This window comes from Helicoverpa armigera, chromosome 28 (genome assembly GCF_030705265.1).
Source record: "Helicoverpa armigera isolate CAAS_96S chromosome 28, ASM3070526v1, whole genome shotgun sequence".
NCBI lineage: Eukaryota > Metazoa > Arthropoda > Insecta > Lepidoptera > Noctuidae > Helicoverpa > Helicoverpa armigera.
This window is the reverse complement of record NC_087147.1, coordinates 2,879,907-2,904,626: the sequence shown is the minus strand read 5'-3', so window position 1 is coordinate 2,904,626 and position 24,720 is coordinate 2,879,907. Positions and strand designations below refer to the sequence as shown.

General features: G+C 35.4%; 5 protein-coding genes and 1 non-coding gene across 6 annotated transcripts in view; 2 read left to right on the top strand and 4 right to left on the bottom strand.

Moving 5' to 3' along the window:
* LOC126056877 (neural cell adhesion molecule 1) overlaps positions 1-24,720 on the bottom strand; it is a 293,596-nt gene that overhangs the window by 42,068 nt on the left and 226,808 nt on the right. The gene's annotated exons all lie outside the window — the stretch shown is intronic.
* Trnap-agg (transfer RNA proline (anticodon AGG)) lies at positions 5,622-5,693 on the top strand. The gene has a single exon. It is a non-coding gene; the product is annotated as a tRNA-Pro (tRNA).
* Positions 6,139-10,179, bottom strand: LOC126056887 (uncharacterized). The gene is made up of 2 exons (XM_049851543.2): positions 9,859-10,179; positions 6,139-8,135 (listed from the first exon to the last, which is right to left on the bottom strand). Exon 2 carries the CDS (start codon positions 8,098-8,100, stop codon positions 7,216-7,218), a length of 885 nt encoding a protein of 294 aa, XP_049707500.1. The 5' UTR covers positions 8,101-8,135; positions 9,859-10,179; the 3' UTR covers positions 6,139-7,215.
* LOC110378292 (uncharacterized) lies at positions 11,262-13,303 on the bottom strand. Its single transcript, XM_021337487.3, has 2 exons — positions 13,148-13,303; positions 11,262-12,136 (listed from the first exon to the last, which is right to left on the bottom strand). The coding sequence occupies exon 2, from the start codon at positions 12,128-12,130 to the stop codon at positions 11,291-11,293; it is 840 nt and encodes a 279-aa protein (XP_021193162.3). The 5' UTR covers positions 12,131-12,136; positions 13,148-13,303; the 3' UTR covers positions 11,262-11,290.
* LOC126056885 (uncharacterized) lies at positions 17,797-18,950 on the top strand. Its single transcript, XM_049851540.2, has one exon. It carries the CDS (start codon positions 17,832-17,834, stop codon positions 18,813-18,815), a length of 984 nt encoding a protein of 327 aa, XP_049707497.2. The 5' UTR covers positions 17,797-17,831; the 3' UTR covers positions 18,816-18,950.
* On the bottom strand, positions 20,013-23,501 carry LOC110378285 (uncharacterized). The gene is made up of 2 exons (XM_021337479.3): positions 23,366-23,501; positions 20,013-21,113 (listed from the first exon to the last, which is right to left on the bottom strand). The coding sequence occupies exon 2, from the start codon at positions 21,103-21,105 to the stop codon at positions 20,098-20,100; it is 1,008 nt and encodes a 335-aa protein (XP_021193154.3). The 5' UTR covers positions 21,106-21,113; positions 23,366-23,501; the 3' UTR covers positions 20,013-20,097.

Below are 24,720 nucleotides of genomic sequence, written 5' to 3'. Positions count from 1 at the left end.
TCGGAGAGCACGTAAATGTCGTTCCTGCGCCTGATCTCTCTCCGGTCGTGTCGGATTGCCGTCCCATCGGGCTATGAGAGTGAAGGAATAGTGAGTGCACTTGTGTCTACGCAAATGCTTGTGCACTATAATAAGTCCTGCGTAGTTGGCTAATCTCTTGACATGAGAACTGCCGCCGTAGCTGATAATCGGCTAGGAGGACATCATCATATTCAGCTTATATTCTTTCTCAGGCAGACTATCCATATCCCTAGGTACCTTACCTATCATATAAATAGGTAAATCAGTTTGGCGTGAAATCGCGACATATACAAAAGTTTCTTAGCTTTTTAATTGAGATGTAAGAATCAGGTTTATAACTTTGTTTTTACCATTAATAAAAATATTAGGTGGTGAAGTTTTGCGTGTTATTACAAAATATAATTAGTTTCGCTCGGTTGAAGGCGAACATCTTTTACTTTTAACAATGGACCGTTAAAATACTAAATTGATCTTAAACAACCTTAGTTATTGCACAGTTAATGATAGGCAGCCTAGATGGGTATTATAGTATAATTATCCTAGAACCTAGTTAATTTTTTTGGAGTTTCAAATGTTTTGTTTTGTTACGGATGGTTAAAAGTGACCTTACTGTTTTATACACAGATTAGATAACAAAATAAAAATTAAGCTCTTATTCTTTATTGCACACTAAACAGTAAATACATACGGGATACAGACAGTTATGTACAACGGCGAGCTTAACCCAGAATTGGGTTCTCTTACAGCCAACCTTAAAGCGATAGAGATATTCGATAGAGGTAGGGTCAATTATATGTGCACAACAAATATGAAATACTAAACAAATATTAAATAACAATAAACTAAACATATGTATGTAGTAGAGCTACACAGTATATAAACATAATACATATAGAATATAATATATATGTAATATAATATAATATATATATATATATAAGAATAGAAATATCATCTTGATAAATAGTATTCCTTTACTCGTCTCTTAAATGCATCCAACGATTGGCTTTCGCGTATCGAGTGTGGAAGGGAATTCCACAGTCTCACAGCACGAACAGTAAACGATCCATCATAGCGGCTTGTAGTGTGGGAAGGGACACGAAGAAGGAGAGATGAGGAAGTGCGACAAGGTTTGCCTCTCGGAACAAGAAACTCAAAACGTTCCCGAAGATAACTTGGTGAGAAGGGATTATAGAGAAGAGAGAAAAGAAAAGAAAGTATGTGAGCATCTCGACGCCGCCGAATAGGCAGCCACTTCAGCCGACTCCGAAACTCCGACACGTGGTCGTACTTTCTGAGCCCGAAAATGAAGCGGATGCACAGATTCTGCAGACGTTCAAGCTTATCTAGAAGTTCCTCAGTCGCATCAAGGAAACAGACATCAGCATAATCTAAAAGAGGGAGAAGAAGCGACTGAGCAAGAATAATTTTTGTTGGAAAAGGCAGGAACTTCTGGAGACGTTTGAGAGACTGAAACGTGCAAAATACTCTCCTGCTTACTTCTGCAATGTGCTTACCCCAGGACAGATTGCAGTCCATTAGTACACCTAAGTTTCTGACTTGCGAGGAGTATGGTATCGTGACATTGTCGTACAAGAGTGACGGGGGAGAAAGCAGCCTATTAAGAAAATATCTGCCACCAATAATGATGGCTTGAGATTTGGACGGGTTGACCAAAAGACCAAAGCTTTTAGCCCATTGACTTATGTTGACAAGATCATTATTGATGGCATCAATTGTCCCAGGAAGCTCCTCGAGATGACAATGTTGATAAAGCTGCAAATCGTCTGCATAGAGATGGTAATGTGAAGTAAGTGTCTTTGTGATGGCGTTAATAAAAACGGAGAAAAGTAGAGGAGAGAGAACGCCGCCTTGAGGAACACCCGCAGCAAGATCACACCACTCAGAGGAACCCTCGTCAGAGCGAACCGACTGCGAGCGACCTCGAAGATAGGAGCTAAACCACGCAGTTACAGACGGAGATATATTAAGAGAGGAGAGGATACCTAGGAGGATGTCAAAATCAACTGAGTTAAAAGCACTACTGAAATCTAGCAATACCAAAACTGTTAAGCGCCTTTTCTCCATAGCCAGCCGGATATCATCTGTGATTTTCACCAATGCAGATACCGTGCTATGGCCAGGACGGAAACCAGATTGGTACGGACTCAGCAGGCTATTAGAGGAAAGAAAGCGAGACAGTTGATTATTGACAACACTCTCAAGGACTTTGGAGAGGATTGGAAGAATGGATATTGGACGGAACTGGGAAACTGTGGAGGGATTGGGTATCTTGGGCAAAGGCAATACATGGGCTCGTTTCCATGCTGTGGGAAAGGAACTGGTAAATAAGGAGTAGTTAACAAGATGTAAAATTACAGGAATTAGTACATCAAGGATAGGAAGAAGCATTTGAAGATGAAGTCCATCATCTCCTACTGCCTTTGAGGAAATGGATAAAATGGAACGCTTTATATCCCCCTCGGTAGCTGGATGGAAGGAAAACGAAGTACAATTTGGCAAAGAAATGTTCGACAGATAATTGAGAGTGCACGATTTAACGTTGTCATCCAGCGTCACTGGTGACTTCGAAAAATGTGCGTTGATCGTATTAAGATCTATATCGGAGGCGCTATCATTAGCAGCCTTGCCGATTCCAAAAGACTTGAGGAATTGCCATACTTGTGCAGTGTTAAAGTTTTTAATGGAATTGTGAATATGGCGTCTCTTTGCATCTCTGCACAGACGACTGCAGCGATTCCGCAATCTCTTGTACGAAGTCCAGTTCTCCTCACTGGGATCACTTCTGAAACGACGCTTTGCCCTATCCCTCTTCGCCATCATCTGCTTAATATTTTCCGACAACCACGGGGCCGGAAGATGTCTCACTCTAACCTTTTTGAGAGGTGCATGTTTGTCGAAGAGATTCAACACTAAATTATTAAATGTAGAGACCATTGTGTCAACATCATTGCAGTCATAAACAGGAGACCAGTCAATAATGCCCGCATCTTCTCTCAAACGATCCATATCAATGTTCTTGAAACTGCGAAGGAAAAGAAATTTAGCTTTACGTTTAGGTGGACGGATCTTATAAGATAAAAATAGAAGGTCATGATAAGAGAAAGAGGCAGGGAGTTGCCCATGAGTGGCTACTTTGCTAGGGTCGGATACTAGTATGAGATCTAGAAGAGAAGGATTGCAATGAGGGGCATGATGTGTAGCGTTAAGCTGAAGGATATGCATATTGACAGAAGACACAAGAGAGCGGAGTTTACGGCTGCGCACATCATCCTTAAGCAAGCAAGTGTTGAAGTCTCCGAGGATAATAGTGTGCTCATATAAAGGTGTGAGATGTTCAAGCTTTGCCTCAAATGATGTGTAATAATCAATTGTACACATTGGATTATAGAACACCCCCAGCAAAAGTTTGTTGTAATTAAAAGTAATTTCAATAAATAAATGTTCAGCAGATTTGGAATAATCACTCGGAGACTTATCAACAATTTTATATGGCATGTCGCCACGTAGGTAAATGGCTACCCCTCCGCCTCCCTTGCCAGTTCTATCATTACGCACAAGCTTGTAGCCGGGCAAGGAGTATTGAGTGGAAGGGAGTGCTGGTTTGAGAAATGATTCTGAGACAAGGATGGCATGGACAAGGCTGGAGTCAAAAGAGGTTAACAGGTCCGCATGATGAGCAGGAATGCTTTGGGCATTTATGTGGACCGTATTAAAAAACTTACTATATGGTGAAAAGGTAGTAAAGAGCTGATCGCGAAGATGTACCGTATCACTGAATGCACTAGCGAAACTCTCATCAGATGCACAAGACGACGAGCAAGAAACAAAACTATCATCACAATGATCTAACATGATATATAAATATATAAGAAAATATATAAATATTTGTATAAAAATATATAACAAACAAATAAGATACTAAAATATTCAATAACAGTTACCTGCTATCTCAAAATCTCGATGCACTCGCCAGTTAACTTAAAAGATCAAAAGACACATATCTACTTAATAAAATGTTTCCGAACGAGTCTCAAGTACAGGTTATGAAGTTATGTCAAAGTCAAACTAACACAACAATAACAAAATAACTGAGTGACCGACTTAGAAATAAAAGAAAAAGAAAACACATTACTAATTATTTTGCGTGCCGCTTCGGTTTCATCCCCGATGGAGTTTTGCCGGTTGTTGATCGTGTGCTCGGAACTGGTTCACTAGCCACGGTAGCAGTCGGAAATTGTACCACCAGTTGCTGCAATTCCGCCAAGCATTCAATCTTCCGCCGTGATTTATTTGGAAGCAGAATCACAATCTTGCCCTCCGATGTCCAGCACTCCTTAACCCCAAAATGCTTTCGAGCAGCAACGAACGTATCGTGTCTGGCTTTGGTTAGGAACTCTGAGACAACCAGCCCGGAGCCCTTCAGTGCTGTCTTGCTCCGCCACACTTCGCTGCGCAGGCTGTAGCTCTGGAACCGGATCAACAGAGGCCTTGTCTTGCCACCATCTGCTCCCAAACGATGACACGATGCAATATCCGAAGAAGAAACAGTGCCCAGCTTCATTTTATCCGTTAAAACTGTGACAGCCCTGGACACAGTATCCTCGTCCTTCTGCTCCGGAAGACCATGCAGAAGAAGAACCTGCCTTCGAGAAGCCATCTCATGTCGATCGAAGCCCAGTGTCAGCAATTCAACCTGCATTTTAAGGGCACTCATCGTCTTCCAGACGAGACACTTAAACTCTGTGTAATCACGGGACAGGCTGGCAATACTCTTATGTGAGGCTTCAGTGCTGCCAACATTCTTCAGCTCTTCCTCATAAGTCGCCATTCTCGCAGTGAAAGTGTTGGACAGTTCTTCCATGCAGCTTGTCAGTTTGGTGTAAAGGTCCATGTTGAAGTGAAGAGAAGTAGATGTGATTTTGAAATTCAATGTAGAACTGAGTGCATCTAAGGCTTGTGCAGTGTTTTAGTGCATTTGCACAATAAAATAACTGTTTAATATATTATTAAATAAAATAATACTGAGGAGCTATTTTTTGTTGTGCTGCTTATCTAACTACCCACACAAAAAAAAAAAATTACTACAAGAACGTAAGTATAATATTTTAATTACCAAATAAATAAAAAATGCAAGTCGTTCAAAATATTGCAAGAATCAGCAGTTTATAACTGTTTAGGAGATCAACATGTAGGTAAAGTCAAATTAAAAATAACTTTATGAATAGACACATCAATTCACGAGTTAAGGGCTTATTACATTTGACTAAATTCAGTCGTCTAATTAGGTATGTCTAATTAGGTTTCTAAATTATTTAATGAAACCTACCTTCCTAAATGCGATTACATTTGACTGAATTTAGTGACTGAATCATTTAGACGACTGAATTTAGTCAAGTGTAATAAACCCTTTATGTAGCCCACAAATGATGTTTCGAACCGCACCTGGATTGCGAACCTTATTTCTTCAATGTTAAAGTCGGTTTTTAAAGAAGTATATGTGGAGCCCATTCAATGACGTTTAAAGTATTCATTTGTTTAAGCAGCATCATATGAGAAATTTCAACATTTCTCTCACCGGCTCGTTGGTCTAGGGGTATGATTTTCGCTTAGGGTGCGAGAGGTCCCGGGTTCAAATCCCGGACGAGCCCAAATCTTTTTGCAAATTATTTTGTGAACATTATTATAAGAAAGAAATGTTTGTTTTTCGGAATGGTCTAAAAAAAAAAATATTTTGATCAAAATACTAAAATAAGATAATTTTCAAGTAGTATTTTCTTACATTTGCCTACGAATTTCACTCGTCCATGTCTTATATTTACTTCGCTACAGTTTATTTTTAATGTAAACTAGTTATTCTGTGGTACATAATATTACAGCAACTTGGTGCTCTATGTATTTACGATTAATTATTGAAAAGAGTGTAATGCAGCGCCATCTAGATTTTGTAGTCAGAAACCTTTATTGATTACTTCAGTGCGTTTACGATAGAGGGCGCTGACGTAAATAAACAGTTTTTATTGCACGGAAAATTGTAAATTAGTATATTTATTGTTTTATATTTATAGTATTATTTTTTAAAATAAAATGCAGTTGTGATTTATAAGAAAATAAGCATTTATTCGGTGGACTTTACAAAATAACAATTTTAAATAAAAAATATCGTACTAAAAACGATATAACACAATAAAAGTAATTCCGAAGTAATTATTACCTAATTAAATAGTACCTATTGTTTTTGGCATTTTCACAAGTGCAGGTGGGGTAAATTTTACCCATATTTTAACTAAAAACTGCAAATTGTAGGTAATAATGTACCTACCTAAAAACTAGGGTGATAGGCAAAATAACTACAGGTAGTAAATAATAATACAAAATACCTAACAATACTTTCAGTTTTTCTAATCTAGAAAAAACGCAAAATCCAAGGTAACTCTCGCTGTCCTTTTGAACATTATAATTAGAAAAGTGACATTGATTAGAAAAAGCATTCATTCACACCATGCTACCTATTTTTTTGATTTTTATAAGCAGAATCGTTTTTTAAAAAAGCTTCGAAAATTATAAAGCAACGCTTCGATTTACATAAACAAAAAATAAAAGTATAAAAAAAAAACTTAACTTGTACCAAAAAAAATAAACTAAAAATTGTAGCACCCTCTAGAATTCACAAAATCCAAAGAAATATTTCTAAGCATACAAAATTATAGCAAAAAAAAAAATGGTCCAAAAACTATGACTACAAAAAACCGACTATATTACCTACATCCGTAGATACGGTTTTTACACCTAGGAAACGTTTATCAAATCAATTAAAACCGCAAATACCGGTAAACCAATGCATTCAGTAAAAAAGATATTCACTCGATACCGCATTCGTAATATAATTATGTTTTTCCATACTTCATCAATGTTACTTTTCTAATATCGACGTAGAAACAAATTTAGTTGCTCAAACGTATTAAAATACTGACTCAAATATAGTAAAAATTGAAAATTGGGAAGTTAATTACAAAATGAAACACACTTGTCATTGAAATCAAAGCAAAATATACTTCTCGTCATTCATAATTTCACGTTTACATTATTTTGTTTGCGAATTCTATTATCAAGAGTTTTTCTTGAAAATCTCCGAGCAACTAAATCTGTTTTGCAATGTTCATCAAGAATTGTTTATATGCTAGACAGAAAATAATCATCAGCGGGGCAGGGGTCATTCGTATCGATCGGTTTATACCTATAAATCTTTCCTTTGGTACCAATAATTATATTGTTCTTTTGGTCAAAAGCTAAACCTGTGATTTTGAATCCTAACTGACCTATTTTCACTGGCAGTATGCTTTTTGTAAAGAGCCTAAATAACGACCCTTTCACAGCAACTATGGCTTCATCATTATTGTTTAACTGTAGTATGTATTTCAATTCTCTTGTAAAACCTTTATATTGTATAGGTTCATATAAGTCTACTGAGAAGAAATACAATCTTCCATCGATGTATTCATAGAAGGCGTTTCCTTTGCTGTCCAAAATAAAGCTGTAAGCTTTAGGAATCTTCTCGTATCTTTTGACAGCTGCAGACCCATTCATAAATCGAAATATTTCATGGTTCGATCCTGTCGCTATATACATTTGATTGTCAGTTTTATCAATAAAGATACTTCTAACGTCATCATCACCTATCGGTCTTTCTGCAGTGATTTCTGTTCTTGAATAATCGTACGTTACTAACCCTTGATTAGTTCCTATGTATATGATATTGTTAGTGGTATCTATGGCAACGCATTGTCCTGATAATTCGTCGGAGACTGGCAATTCTTTGATGCCCAGAGATCCATGCTTGAGCAAATGTATTCCTTTAGTGTAATTCCGTTTGTGCAGGATGAAGAATATGTGGTCTGTTCTAGGGTCTATGACCATGCCCGTGGGGTACCCATCGATGGTGGCTATTAACTGTCGCTTGTAGAATTCGTTGCCTATTTTGATTCTCTCACATTTTTCCGTGTTAAATCCATTGAGCAGTAAGGCGATGATGACTGGGAAGATTTGTGTCAGGCTCATTGTAAGGTCAGGTTCATGACAAACGTTTGTGGTATCTGTGGACAAAATAAGGCTTACATTAGACACATAAACGATTTCGGCATGTTGACTAGTACCAATGTTTGGCATCGGTAAAACAATACACAGGGCGGTGATAAAACTGCAAATCAATGATGATAAAATATTGTATCGCTGTTCATATTTGGTGAACATAAAACTTAAACTACAGGATGCAGTTTTATAAATATCAAGTATGTGAAATAAATACATAGGAAATAGAATGAATGTTTAAATAATGATAGGCAAAATAAATGGTTAATATTGTCACAATGACCGACTTGTGAAACAATGGTTGTAGATTGTCATAACAGTTATTATATTAGCTCTAGAAGTATCAATACACCTACATAGTTCATACAATGGCACTTATTGTTACAGAATGTGTTTGAGAATCGTGTAGGTTAGTGGGCCAAGAGTAGTCTCAGAGAATGTAAGTCTTCTCGTACATATTCTCTTAAAATGAGAAAAAAGAAGAAACCCTAACCCTGAATGACACCTATCGACTCTTTAGAGTGTAAGACAAGTTAAACGATTGTGGAGGTTGTTTTCACAACAAAATTGGTTCCCAAGTTCCAGTCAAAGGCGATGCAAATGATAAAGATGAAGTCAAGGGAAGTTGGGTCCACAGATTGCCAATTCATTGTTAAAATATTTAGAAGTATAGAATTTGTAGGTACTTCAAATATAGTTGGGAATAACTAAGACGTTGAAAATGGTATCAAAAATTTAAAGAAAACGATGACCTTAGGCAATAGTTTTAAAAGTAGTAAAGTAAGTAGACATGTTGAAAACTGAATTGAATGATATCATTGGCAAAGGAATGTAAAAACAATTGATGAACAATTGCCGAGCTATGAATGGATATCCATATCATTCTTAGTCAATACCAAAACATGACAAGTGTGATTCAATTCTTTGCTCTACTGTCCTCTTTGATTCAAATACATATCTTGTTTTTTAAAAAGAAGGATATTAAGGTATTTTTTGCCTTGCCGGATCTTCTCCATAAGACCAACTTTTTGGAACTAGTGAGGTTTCATAAGAGCCTCCAAACTTTGACACTCTGATATGTCAATTGTGGTTATCCAGACCAAAAATCTTTGAAGTCAGGCGCAGCCAATAAGGTACTTACACAAAACTGTTTTTGACACAAAAGAATAGATAGAAGATATGACCATGATAACAAAAATATAACAACAAAATATAGAAAAGAAATGCATAGAAAAGGAAATGATTATTTACAGAACACAGACAAAGATCATTCATCTATGAACAAAACGTATAATATTAGTAGTGAAAAGAGATTTTCAGCCGTTGTATATATGATTCAAATTCTTTCAGAGAAACAACGAAAGAGATGTTTTACATTGAAATAATTTGATAGGATAAGAATACTCAAATGCTCCTACCTAAAGAATGAATTTGTTCTACCTCTAGGCTTAGATTTATTTTGTCTAAGCCTTTCCTCCACCCCTTTTTTGCACCCAAAAATTAATCTCAAGTGCGATCACTTCTATTTTTTCTCACTTAGAATGTCAATTTTTTCAAAATTATTCAGTAGCTTCGCCGACCAATATTGGATAACTGATTGGATATACCACTGAATCCAAAACTTTGTACTCACTGGCTTCTAAAATGACAGCCGGGACCTATAGTTTTTCGTGCCCTCCGAAACACGGTTTACACTTTAAATAAAATTATTAATAATGTAATAAATACCTGTCCGTCCGTCTTCTCTGCTGGTTTGTTATGAAATGGTGGTGGCGTGAAAGACTTTGAACACTTTATAAAACATCTGCCATTGTGTCATGAGCGTTCAGTGTATGTAAACATGGTGCCTGTTTATATTCTGAATAAGTTATATAGGCTGTTGGGTTTTGGTCTACAGGTCTATCATTAAAGTGCAGGCCTAGAAATTCTCTCTCATCATCATCGTCATCATCAGCTTTTTTAATTGTCCCACTGCAGGGCACAGGCCTCTTCTCATACAGAGAAGGAGTGAGCACTAGCCACCAATCTTACTCACGATGGATTGGCGATATCGTACTTTAAAAGAGGTTTTCCTTCACTCAGTTAATGGGATTGATGGCAAGACGGAGAAGTGACTGCTAAAGATGATATAGTGGGCCACCCTTTGACGGATCGACGGTGCCAAGTATTGCCTTAGGAGACATTGTTTTATCATTGTTACATCAGTTTTCATGGAACACCCTGTACATAGACGTCGCTTGTCTAATAGTGATGTAATCTGTGTAATCATGACTCGAAGGATCTCTCATCATTGATTGGAAAAAATATTTCTATGATGTGCTAGATACCTAGCCATTAGTTCCCAGCCCTTTGAAAGGATCAGTACTGCGAAGTTCTCAAAATATGTAAGTTGTTTCTTTTTAATCTTTATTACTTTTTATGGTCCTTGGTTTCTTGATCAAAGTATTGTCGGTCTTGGATTAGAAATTGCTATTAGGTTGATGTAGCTTTGATTTGTTTTGAGTCGTCAAGTGGTCGTGAATTAGTCTAGTTATAGGGTCTTCAGTAATGGCAGGCATATCTAGTCACACATAATCAAGTAACAGGTCTTACTAACTTATCAAGTCTTACCATGTAGTTACTACCGCAGATTCGTATTTGTAAAGTGTGTTTCTGGATATGGGAGCTTAGGATAGTCCAACCACAGCATTACAAATCGTTCTTTGGTGTTATAAAATTATTGATAGATTTACAATGGTAACTGATTCCGTGTAAATATTATTTTTGAAAAGTCGCCAAGGCGTTTCTTGCCGTCTCTTCTCCCTGGGATCCACTTTTTGGAACCCTGCTAGTTGTGTCTGACTTTTATTTCTTACTACAAAATAATATTCTTATTGAATGAATCAGTTTCTTGTTATCATGTCCAAATGTAAATGTTGATAGAGTGAGAAATTTCGTTCATATTTTCTCCGTTAGTAGACAGCAAGTTGGGAGAATGGTAGTTGGAGACCAGACAGTCTGACAACCAGCCAAGGGGAATCGAGTTGCAAGAATTAAAGAGGTCAGATAGGCAGTCGCTCCATATCTAGGTTTTAAAAATACTGACATTGTTGTAAGTGAAAATGTAAAGGTGATAGAAATGAAAGTCACGATAAAAACTTAACAACAACTTCCATAATATTTAATTTTCTTCAGTCTCACATTCGCTAGTACTGTACTTATAGATAATACCGTTAGTCGAAACATACACATTATCTTCATCAAACGCTATTCCTGAAGGAACATAATCTAAATCCATCAGTTTCGTTGGAATAATATTATCAGATTTCAACCAGTATAGGCCATCATTTGTAGCTAAAATTACCCTATTTATATAATCAACGGCCACCGCTCTCGCAGCATTTTTAGGTATTCCAACAAACTCTATAGGTTCTTGAAAGCCTTTGAGCATAACTTTAACATATTTAGAATCACATTCATAATAAATATTGCTCCTATCATCAACAGCTAAAATGAAAGCACATGGAACATTCTCGACTTTTCTTTTCTCGTTTTTCTCTACGTCGATCACAAATACCTCGTTTTCAGGGAAAAGTACTGCGTACAAGTCATCACTGTGGCGTGGTTTGAATAGTTGTACTATGTCTTCATCTTTGAGGCTTAAGAACTGTGCTTTATCGCTAGCATTAAGGAAATTGAGTCCATCATCACTTGCTATATACACTCTTTTGTTTTTCGCGTCAACGGCAGCAGCTTGACCATTTACGTTGTCAATTTTGATTGGTTGATTATTTCTAAGTATATATTGTTCCATCTTCGTCTGCACATTATCGTTTTGTAAGCTGTCTATATCTATAAGAGTGAAATGAAGATCATTGTTGATAGGATTGTATACTAGATTCGTGGGCAATCCTTTGATTGTGAGGATAGCTGATCTCTCATATGCCATTCCATCGTATATGTGGGAGCATTTCTCGGAGTAAACTGGTCCTAATACCGCCAGGAACAGGAGAAGCAGCATTTTGATCTGTAACGTTTAAACAATAGGGTTTAGTTTTGAATGCATTGTTTGATCTTTAGATGAATGGGAAATCATTCATTACCAGTTCTAATAGGTATCTTCTCCAAGAAGCTTATGAAATTGATAGTTATTGTGTGAATGGGTTTAACTCTATCTTATTGGAATTATAACAATAGATTCTTTTCTTGCATGATTTCAAGATTACCAGAAGACATTTTATCGTTGTAAAGTTCTTTATAATATTTATTTAAATTCTGCTACATAGTCAGTGCTAGGCCAAGCATATTATTATCAATATCATATACATTTGTTTACAAAAACATAGCCTGTATGTAATAACGATTCATTCCTCAGCTATCAAAATTAACCTTGCGTTGTATAAATATATCTGGGGTCACTTTTGCTTCAGTAATTAAGATGTCGAAAAAAAACGTAATTTATATACTTTAAAAAACCGACTTTAAACAAGAAAGGGAAATAGTTCAATAAAAAAATCACGATATTCTTGATAGGTAGAAAAAATATTCTTAGGTATTATCATTCGGTTTGTTATTGAGTACGGTCGTCAGTAGTTAATATATAATTCCACAGATAGATTAGATTATTAACATTCCTTCTATGAAAATGTCTAGAAGTTGGTTCGGGAAACAGGTGTTTTTTAGACACCATATTTAGTCGAACGTATTTTTGTGTTTAATTCAAAATTAGTAATATAAAATGAAGTATTTTATTTTGACTTAACTAATTGAAAATTTTTATTCCTTTTCCTTTCGCAGGTATGCTGGAAGAGATTTCTTTAGAAATAAGCATTACCTTTGTAAATTCTTTCTTTCCTGTCATCTTTCTTTATTATGTGTGTGTACAAAAATTTGTAAATAAATAAATAAATAAAATTATTTTTACGTTTTCAACTACTTTGGAAGATTTTAAATGTCTTTATAGTAATTATATCGCTACAGTACCTAAATATATAATAAAAAATGTCTTCGGTTACTATATCACGATAATACTACTTACCTACAAATTGAAACTTATTAACTTAATTCACAACTTGTTTACGAGAAATCGGATCACTTACTGCCAACTTTAACTTGCATAGTTTAATATAAATTAATAACAATATTCATATCACAGCTAACTTTATCTGGTGTCCTACACTGAGGGTGAATGACCCTTTATAAGGTCATTGGACCTGTACGAATTACTGACACAAATCTATTGTTATTTCCTGGTTTAATGAACTTTGCTAAATAAATAATTTGTTAATTACAATATCTACTATATGTTCTAATTATTTAAGTTAAGAATTTGTTTGTTTGCTTGAACGCGCTAATCTTAGGAACTTTTGGGCCGATTTGAATAATATATCTGTGTTAGATAGCCCATTTGTAAAAAGGCTTTCTTTTTTATCTCGGTTGCTATGTAGTTCCCTCAGAAAGAGGGCAAAAATTTGGAAATCGGCTAATCTAAACAAAAATAAAAATAAAGAGGAAACATTTTTTGTTTGTTTGTGCCCTAAAGGCTCCGAAACGGTTAAATTGATTTGAAAAATTATTTCACTGGTAAATAAACTTTTCACTGGTTTGGTTGGTTGTCCCGGTACGGGCAGTGGTTCCCACGGATCTTTCACCCACGATCCGTGGGAACTCCACGTAAAAAAGTTAGTTAAAAATAATTGAATAATAGAACTGAAAAAAAATTGCAAAGTTATTTAGGTACATACAGTTAATATTTAATTACCGACGTAAAAAAAATAGTTAACGTACATATTTTGTTAGCAGAAACACGACACGATCTTATGTAATGAACATTTCATAACGTGTTTACCTAATAAACGCGATTTGAACATTTTTCACTAGTTTCGTGTTCATTGACTGACTTGCTGTTTCAGCGGTGTATAATCCAAACTTCTATACTAATGTTATAAAAACGAGTCACTCGTTTGTTTGTTTTAACTTAAGGCTCCGAAACTACTGAATTGACTTTAAATCGTTTACTGTTGGGAAGCTTCACTATCCCCGGGTGGCACAGGCTGTATTTTATCCAGGTATGGGAAGTAATTTCCACGGGCCGCAGTGTGAAAATGCCGGGAAAAGCTAGTACACTATATTTTGTAAATGAAAAAACTTAATTCGCCAGCTATTAAAATTTTACCAATCTCACATAAACCCAGATTGACGGTTTAGTCTTGATTCGACAAGGAGCCAGAAAGCCTCGTTAGTTCTAGTAACTGACAGTTTTGACACACATCACGCCTACCGTACGTTACCGTGACCTACAAGAAGGCGCCTGACCTACCTTCCTTATAGCATCTCCGGTATCTTTCCTTCCTCCGTGCATAGACGTATCACTTCCTATTTTACTAGAATCACTATTAAAATGTACACACTATCTTTACTAAATACAGAGAAATTCTTTTTTTTGTCTAATGGATAAACTGAAAACTATGGAACCGATTTTTTAAATCTTTCACCAATAGAAAGCTAGATTATCTGCGAGTATGCTATATTTTATTCTGGTACGGGCAATAGTTCCCACGTTACGCGGGTGATACCGCGGGAAAACGACTAGTAACTTGTATAGAAGTTTATGCTAACAGGAACACAAATTAACTGAGCTCTTTTTTAAAAACGTTAACAGATATAACCCACTAAGTAATTCTCCATGTATTGTGGTATCCGTACAAAGGAACATAATTGTAGGTAGAGTTACAATGAAACCATGCCTTTTGTCCCATATTTGAATGAGTATTTAGACCGTGAAGTTACCTAATTAATAACTTTGTTATTGTCTTAACGAAATAATATTAATGCTTGCCCGTTTTCTGTGACGATTCCATCATTTTTCTTTAGTGAAAAATTCAAATGTAAATGTAAAATGCTCTTGTCTTATAATTAGCGCAAATAATGTAGGTACCTGTACCTAAGTATTTTGTATGGATCTGTTAAATTTTTCTACATGCGAAAGTTATTTAAATTCAAATGTTTCTCAAAAACTTTTTAACAGAAAAAATTACAATATTTAAAGATTTTCGTCCTGCATTTTTTACTTTTGGTCGTAATCAGACAATTTCTATATCTAAGTAACTGTCAAAAATGATGAAAAACAGACACTGAATATGATGTAATTATAACCCACATTAAATGCATATTAACGAACAGCACAAACTTTCACTTATAAAAAAAACACTTTTCTTCGCATAAAAAGAAAACAAAACTAAAATATCACTTTATCACTAAAATAATTAGAAAAGAAATTAATAATTACCAAAACTATAAGACGTTTTTTTTTCAAAATTTTTCTTTTTAACCCCCGACGCAAAAACGACGGGGTGTTATAAGTTTGACGTGTCTGTGTGTGTGTGTGTGTGTGTGTGTATGTGGCATCGTAGCTCCCAAACGGATGATCCGATTGTAATGCGGTTTTTTTTGTTTAAAAGGTATGTCAGTCGGGAGTGTTCTTAGCTATGTTTGGTGGAAATCGGTTCAGGTCTTCAAGGTCATCAGCTCGTTTGCTAGATGTGATAGGAATGTTACACGCTCAGTTTACTTGCACGTATATGTGGGATCTGAAATTTGAAACACTAATGTCTTTTGGAACCACTGAGCTGGTCTGCTGTTAGGGCACGAAGGTAGGAGACGTAACCCTGAACTGCCTTTTAGTAAACCCATCGAGTTTGGGCTCGTTGAATTTGTCTTGACGAGTTCTCTTCATGTTTCTGATTGACGAGAACCTGATGCTGGAAATGGGATGTGGCGGATGAAACCCTGGAATGCCGGAATTAAACGGATAAACCGATTTATATTTTTGCTGAAAATCTAGAATGTCCAAAGGTGAATCTTTATTGTTTCTCAATCTGTGCAATTCTCCCAGAGGCAGTTTGTCATGAGGATTGTTAAACAGCTTCCTTTGGCCGAGATCGCAAATAGCGACCCCATCTTAAGATAAAATAAATTAAATGAAAGAAGGAAAAATTAAGGAGCTCCTTTAAAAAGCATGAAATAAAATTAAATTATAAATTTAAAAAAAGCCCCGACCCAAAAAGTACGCAATAATTATGACAAAAGGTTAAAACGCTAAACCCTATAAAAGCAAAAATAACTTTTAACACTACGTAAACTAAATTTTGACGTGTCGGGGGACCGCTTTTTACCTTCATAAATACTTACATAAATCAAATGATACCTACCTAATTACAACATTCGTTTAAAAAAAAAACACGTATCTAAAGTAATGAATTAGAGCGGTCCCCCGACACAACAAAATTTAGTTTACGTAGTGTTAAAAGTTATTTTTTTGCTTTTTATAGGGTTTAGCGTTTTTAACCTTTTGTCATAATTATTGCGTACTTTTTTTGGGTCGGGGCTTTTTTTAAATTTATAATTTAATTTTTTTTAATATTATTTTATTTTGTCTGTCTGTTTGTTTGTTTGTGTTGTATTAGTAAATGTTTACTATTCTTCAGTTAAGTGCTATATATCTAGTTGCGGAAGGAAGTTTGTGGTCTGTTTCCATTGATACCACATTGAAACGTATTGATTCTACGTCCCTTCAGAACTCTAGAGTTAATTATTTTTATGTTCGATGTAAATCATTAAATGTCATGGTTGTAAGGTATTTTAATTTTTAAATGCTTCATTAGGTCTTTTTAGAGGTATTTAAAATCGCCACCCTCAACAGAGTAAGGACTAAACTGTCGGTTGACTCTCGGACGATAGTTAGGACCTAAAGACAATCGAATGTTGATATACCATATGCTGTAATTCCTTGTTTTGGAAAGGCTAGGTAGATGATGAGATGATGATATGGCTGCCCGTCCAAGTCAGCCTTTTTGTAGAACAGCAGTAGTTGTAGGACGTTCTTTACTAGGATTTTCTGACTGACATTTTGTATGTACCTACGTGGCCGTTGCAATAGTGCTATCAGTGTGTTCTATTTTTCTCTTACTTAAAATCGATCATCCTTTATCGTGGGCCGGCACAAAGAAAAATGAAGATGATTTTTTATGAAATGGTCAAAATATAACTATTTCTATAGTATGACCATTTCCGTTATTTCCCTTCTAAAATTCCCTGACACATGTATACAATGGAAACTGACACAAATTTCGTCCACGGTCCGTCGATCAATCGCGTGCATTCGTTGTATAACACCGTCATGCGAGGTGAAACTGGGGTATGTTACATGTATGCCAGGGTCGGTCAGGGTCTACTGATGATCGTGAGGAACACTCCAGAATTTCTGGTATTTCGGTCTAGGCTGTATTTTGGTAAAGGCGTGATTTTAGTACACTTTTCCGGGGTGTCTGATGGTCTAATTATATCTATCTGTTATAACTATAGCTGTACTTGAAACCGCTGTGTAGGTGTGTTTTTATAAAGCTTAATGTTCTTTAAAAGTCACTCTATTTATTTTTGAAAACTGTAGGATTTGTGCTATAACTATGAATCTGTAGTGAACAAACAGACACACAGATTTAAATCAACATTCTTATGCGTAGGTAGCGCTTCATTTTGAAAAGTAACCTAGTGATGTAGAGAGAAGCTGAGGGTTTTCCAATATTAATTCAGTTAGCGTTACGCTACGTTTGAGTACGGAAGGATGTCATATAATCTGAAGAAATGACTTTGCGTATCCCTTAAAGTTCAGCATAATGAACTACTTACTAATATGTTCGTTTTATTTGTTCACAGATTAAAAAATGCGGTCGATATACCTCACAACATTCTTCATAACATTATGTGCTACAACAAAATTCGTGAAATACACGCCAAAGAACACAACCATGTTCAGAGACGAACAGATCATCTTCTCATCACCATTCAACATCACCAAGCTATTAGTACCAGCTGATGGCCAGAAGTACCTTCAAGCAGAATCGTCTGACATCCCATCAATATTCTTCACTGTGTCAGACCCTAAGTCAGAAGGAGGCAGCTGTATATACGTCCTCGAAGGATTTGCAGCATACGAAATTCTTGAAGGTGGAAGAGATTCTACAGCAGATTACAGCTTCGAAAAAGCCATTTATTTTGGAGCTAAAGATGGCTTATACAAGTACCACCCAGACACACTTTCAGCAAAGAAATTCGGGCCATTCAGAGACGATATAATACAACTCCAAAAAGCAAATGGTACAGATGCTATTTACATCTTAAATTCCGAACATAAAGTCTACAAAATTGAAAAGAATGGAACTGTAAAAACTAGAATGCAGGGCATTGGTTGTGCGCTAGAATTTGTTCTGGACACTTCTAATAACATTTACTATGTATCCTGTGGAGACCGTATGCCACATATTATTAAGTCAGATGGTAACGTACTAAGTTTGACAGCAAGTGTAATAGAAGATTTTAAAGACATAAAATTATTGAGGCCGGCTTTCATTATGGAGAACTGTATACCGTTTTTCGGAGATGGCGTGCTATATATTTTGTATTCAAATGGAACATATGAGAAAAAGGACCTGGTTATAAAGGAGAGACCATCAGCTTTCAGTGTCGATGCTGCTTTGTATCTGGTTGCAGCTTTAAACGGCAAAATTTACGAATTCAATGTAATGGAAGTTTTAATCAGATCAATGTTTGGTGTAGCTGCAGAATGGCCTAAAGATGTGACGAAGATTATTATGTCGATCATTGAAACGGCTAAAGATTCTATTTTTGGATTTGCTAGAGAAGGATAGGATGGTAATAATGTTCCTTGTGATCAAGCTCACCATAAGAGTGTCAATTTTATAGCTTTACCTAATGGAGTGTTACTGACAAATTATAGATGGCTTCATGAAAGGGCTCATTCGCTTTCGTAAGATGAAATATCTATTAAGAAGCTAACTTAATTGTATGATTATTATTGTCAATGCATTATTGCACTGATTTAAGTTGCATTAAATTAGGTATAATATTAACGTTAAAGGTGCATAATAATTATTAAATACTCGTACTTTTGTAAGATCTTGTTTTATTTTCCCTACGTTTGATAGGTTAATGATAATAGATGGAGCAGGAAACTGTCAAAACGTAGGTAGTGGCGCAAAGACCAACAGTAAAGCAGTTTTTGTATGGAAATACGAAGTAGTGAATTCTTAACTATAGTCTGTTTTTTAATCTCGTAGACTAAATTGACACTTGCAAAATGTCAAACTTCCAAATAATGTTGCTAGCTCTTTGGTGCAGTATTGTACTTATGATACCGGTTCGTTGAATCGTTTTATCTATAGACGAATTTAATATTCATTCAAAGTTTTATATTTGAAATTCACGTAAGTACACACGGCTGTACGACGTGCTACAAACTGCCAGGGATATCTGACCACGCAAAACTATGCGTAATCATCAAGGATAAGCCCATTATTTCAGGATGACTTATTGTAAAAAAACGATTCTTGATTTTATTAACGTATTTGCAATAAACTGACAATACTAGTAATGTCAGTTTAGTCTACGAGATTAAAAAAACAGAGAGACATTCATTAAGAAAATGCCTAGGGATTGTGTACTAAATTGAAAGAAACTGGAGACATGATGAGACACCCAAAAAATGGTTTTCAAACCGTGAGAAACTGATGGTTATTAATAAAAGGGAAACATGATGAATGGAAGCTGTAAAATGTTATATTATGTCAAGAGCGAGAGAGAGAGAGAGATTATAATTGTAAGCAAGTAAATCTAACTGAATAACATAAATAAAAATAATACTAAACAAAAGTTATATTTCTTTTATTTCAAGCATTAAGCTCGTATATGGTGTTATAACAGTGGTCCTACTTAAAACAATATGGCGGAGTAATTTGTTACTTTACATTAATAGATATTTTTCTACTTTATTTGATATGTTATAAATATGATTAGTATTTGGCTGTTAAGAAAAATATCATTTAGTGTTTTGGCACTTCAAAATATACTGCTTTGACTTTAATTCATGTTCCCTCGCAATTTTCTATTATTTACATGTTCTTAAGTTAGGATTTAAGCGCGCAAGTCACTCCTGGACCTAGTAGCAATAGCTTGGATGTCATCAGTCTTGTCTTCCAAGTAGCTCTTCAGCTCAGACAAAAGTTCGCTGAACAGGATGGTCAGAATGTTGTACTCGTAAACCTTCTTCTCATAAGCGTAGAACTGGATGAGGGTAGCCTCCATAGCGTAAGCGGTAGGCTTAATCTGGAAGTCAAAACCGGCCAACTCACTGGTACCATTTTCATAAGCAACGTAGGCCTTGTTGTCAACGATGACTGGCACACCATTCTCAATAACGAAAGGTGGGTTGATAATGTTCACGCTAGACGCATTTTCAGGGAGACCAGAGATCTGTTTAACTTCATCACCAACCAAAACGTAGACTTTGTTGTCATTTGTGTAGTAGTACAAATTGTTCTGGTAATCCAAGATCAGTTCCTTGGCGTTGACAATTTGGTTCAACTTCTCCTTCTTTGTACCTTCCTCTGTGACTTTGTATACAACTTGGTCAGCGGTCAAGACGTATAAGACATCGCTGCCGTTAACTTTGGCAATGCTGATCAGATCATCGCTCACTGTGCCGTATTTCTCAGCTTTGTTATCCTTGGCGTTGTAAGCATAGATACCATCGTTGGCAGCAAAGTACGCGGTTTTAGTATCATCGTTGGCTGCAGCGGCATCCCTACCGTGATCCAGCAGTTTAGTGGCCTGTCCATTCTTCAGGACGAAAAGACCTTGGTCTACTAGTCCTCCGTTCTCATTCTTATCAGCTTGGACGAAGAAAACGAGGGCGTCAGAGTCAGAGCTTGATTCCTCTTCCTCATCAGCGTCATCTTCGAAGTTTAAGGCGTTTAATGGGACGAGGAGTTTGACAATGTCGTGTTCGGCGGTGTAGACTGCGAGAGACTCTGGGAAGAAGTCAGCAGTCACTACCAGAGTTTCGTCATCATCGTTAGAGGTTGGAGCGGAGTATGCTAATCCCGCTAGGAGAGATGCCGTGAAGAATAGAAGCAGCTTCATGTTGGGACCTGGAATTGAGAAAGGGTGAATTTAATACCAAGACTTTAGGAAATATAGTTCGTAAGAGACCCTAAAACCGTTTGGATAACATTAGTCAGATAATGTTTTACCTCTGCCTACTTTATTTATTGAATCAAGTTAAATATTAATTGGGATTCGTAGATGATTCGATAAGGTGCCTAAACCTAATCTGAAGTAAAGAGAGCATTAGGAAGAGTGCAGCCTATGTGTGGTGGTGTAATGAAATAAGAACAGCTGTTCCAGAGATAGCATCCACAAAATTAACAGAACTTATAATAAAAGCATATACTATCAAAATCATAACAATGACACTGTAAACATTTATGATAAACTTTACCTCTGTTTTATCATTTTCGTTTCAGTTATCAAATGAACTCTAGAACTTTTGTAGATTACAATACAAAATAGGTAATACTTTTAACTAAAACAATCCTATCATTCAAATATTTAGGTATGTAAGTGTTATTACACGTGTAAGATATGACCTAGAAAAAATATTAACGTCAAGCAGAAACATGTATAAGTTTTAAATGATAACAAAATTCCTAGTAATGCGCGATTGTACCTAAGTTTTTCTGAATGGCACATCTATTTGCATGTGGTTTATAAACCTATCGGATGCCGCAGCGACGAGAATCTTAAGATGAATGAATTACAAGAAGAGATAAAGTAAATGAGAATAAGTTTTGAAAATAGCACCGGTGAGAACTTTCTGTCGATGTTGATGGATGGATATAAAGAAATTGGAAAACCTCGTAATTGGAGTGACATGTAAAATGAATACTTTTTGTTACCACGTACTTCAAAATGTACTAATTTTAGGTGTACCTATACCGTTTCTGTAAAGATCAAGAAAGATCAGACCAACTTTGGAACCGGGCAACTAGTGTGATGTGTCATAAAAGCCTGCAAAGCCTTTTCTTAATAAGGACATTTAACTTTGACTTTGACCGATTTTGATTGTTGAATACCTTACATTAATCTCTAATTAGAATAATAATTGTACACAGATAATCTGGATACTGGAAAAAGACAGGATTTTTTATCTCGTTGCGAAAAGTGAATCTTTTGGGACGCGAGTGGAACCGTGGGAAACAGCTAGTTCTCCATAATATAGTCATAATATAGCCATAATATATCCATAATATATATTAGAATCATGCCAAGTATTTTATACATATTACATTACGTAAAAAGTTCCTGACCTTTGACATATAAACAGTGAATAATCTATGTTCATACGTATTCTGTTCTAAGTATTTATTTATTGTTATCTGTACATCTTCAATATTAATAAATAATCCCATTTTAATATTTTAAAATAAGTTTGTGTTTTACTAGACAAACACTGATAGGATTTTGATGAAACTTTCTAGGATAGCTTGTAGAATACTATAATAAATAACGTATATCTACTCTTTATCCGGGTGCGGAAAACAGTTCCCTCAGACGAGGGTGAAACCGTGGGAAGAAGCAAGTTTGAGAATATGATAACGAGATATTTTTCCTTAAGTTCTTCAGTAGAATTAATGCTCCAAATGCTTTGATATGGTAAAGACTCATTATCGAAGTAGCTGATAGTTTTAAAGCGCCTGCACGATAAGTATGAAAGTGTCAGTTCGAAACATTGCATGTAAATATCACGATGTGGCAAACATTGTGAAGAAAATATAATACCCAAAAATTTTGAATGTTTAATTTGCTCAATGCCAAGAAAGCCCATTTAGCAAAATATGACACTAAATATACATATAAACTTAAGATCGTTTACAAATGATTAATCTAATCTATCTAAGCTAATAAGTAGGTATTATTACCCAAAGACCAGAAAAAATTTAACTTGTGAGAAGAGAATAGAAGGAGAAAACATGATGTGCCGACCACAAATAAAATTGGGTTAAGGGCAGGAGGATGATAATGATATTTGTACCACAATACATGAAGTGACACTATCCTTGATTAATATAGGTTATATCCGTGTACGGTTAAATACTCCGGGACGAGCGTGAAATCGCAAAAATCAGCATGTCTTAAAAAACCTTTTCACCAGGTATTTGATATTGTATTACCACCCTTAACAAGGCTACTTTTAATAAGACACGGTAATCAATAATTTTTCCTAAATTGAAAATAATTATTAAGATCTTAACAGACTTTTGTAATAACAATTGATGCTAACCATATTAATATTAGGTACCTATATGTTAACTGAAAATAAATAATTTTAAAAAAATCTTACCTAAAAACGTGCTCCCGGTTCGCAAGATAACTACAAACTAACTCGCGAGTTTGCATCCATAGTTAAATATACAGTTTAATGAGATAACTCTCAGTTAATTAAGCTTATCTGTATGTTTGTCACGTTACAATTATAACTTGACCTTAGTTTTTGTTAAGCATTATTTGGAAATATACTTTCTGATGAATTTCGTTTTTTCTTGGGTTTTTTTGTGAATATTAACTATCTAAGAATTGTTAAAAGTTTTATATAACCAATATAACCATCCTATACTTATGTATAAATATGTACATATAGGATGGCTTTTATAATATTACATTTGACATGATGCAAATTCGTCATCAGCCTTTTCCCAAATGTTGGGGTTAGCTTCCAGTCTAACCATGTGCAGCAGAATGGTACTATATTATACTATAGTATACATACTTGGTATTTTAATATCTTTTGGAAGTGATTATCTGTCAGACTCTCTTATATTTGCAACCAAATGGACGAAGTTCATGGTGGCCTAATGGTTAAAGCACCTGCTTTTTCAGTACGGGGATACAGGATCGATTCCAGGTCAGGCAAGTACCGTTGTAACTTTTACAAGTTACTAGTTGTTTCCCACGGTTTCACAAGCTTCCCGGTGGAATTACTACTAACCGTACCTGGATAAAATATAGCCTAATTATTGTATAATTCAAGGATGTGTAGTAGATCATACATAACAAAAGAATTTTTCAAATCGGTTTAGTGTACACATACACACAAAGAAATTCCTTTTTGAAATATTAGTTTAGAAAAATATTTTTCACTTATTTCACGTAGCAGTTGTTCACAAAAAATCCCTACTAATATTATAAATGCGAAAGTAACTCTGTCTGTCTGTTACGCTTTCACGTCTAAACCACTGAACTGTTTTTCATAAAATTTGGTACAGAGATAGAGCTGACCTTGAGAAAGAACAGGATAGTTTTTGAAGAATTCTCTTGGAAACGCGATATAACCGAACTCTACGCGGGCGAAGCCGCGGGCGGAAGCTAGTAAGTAATAAGTAGCCCATATCTATATTTTCTTTGTATTTCGCTATTAACACAATGCTTAGTCATAGTTGAATAGAAATACTTTAGTTAATGATTTAAGTCGAAGTTATGCTTAATGTCGAAGGTTAAAATAATTTCTAGATTACTGAGAAACAGAATTTCATATGAATATTGTTCAAAGAATTATAACAATTATCTAAATTATAATGAAATGAGATGTTTTCTGTTCATCTTTGGGAAACTAGTTATTTAAGTTAATCAAAGATGTATTAGTAAGCTGGTCTTTTTTAGGTGTATGATGTTTTTAATTCATTTTATATTATTCAGGAT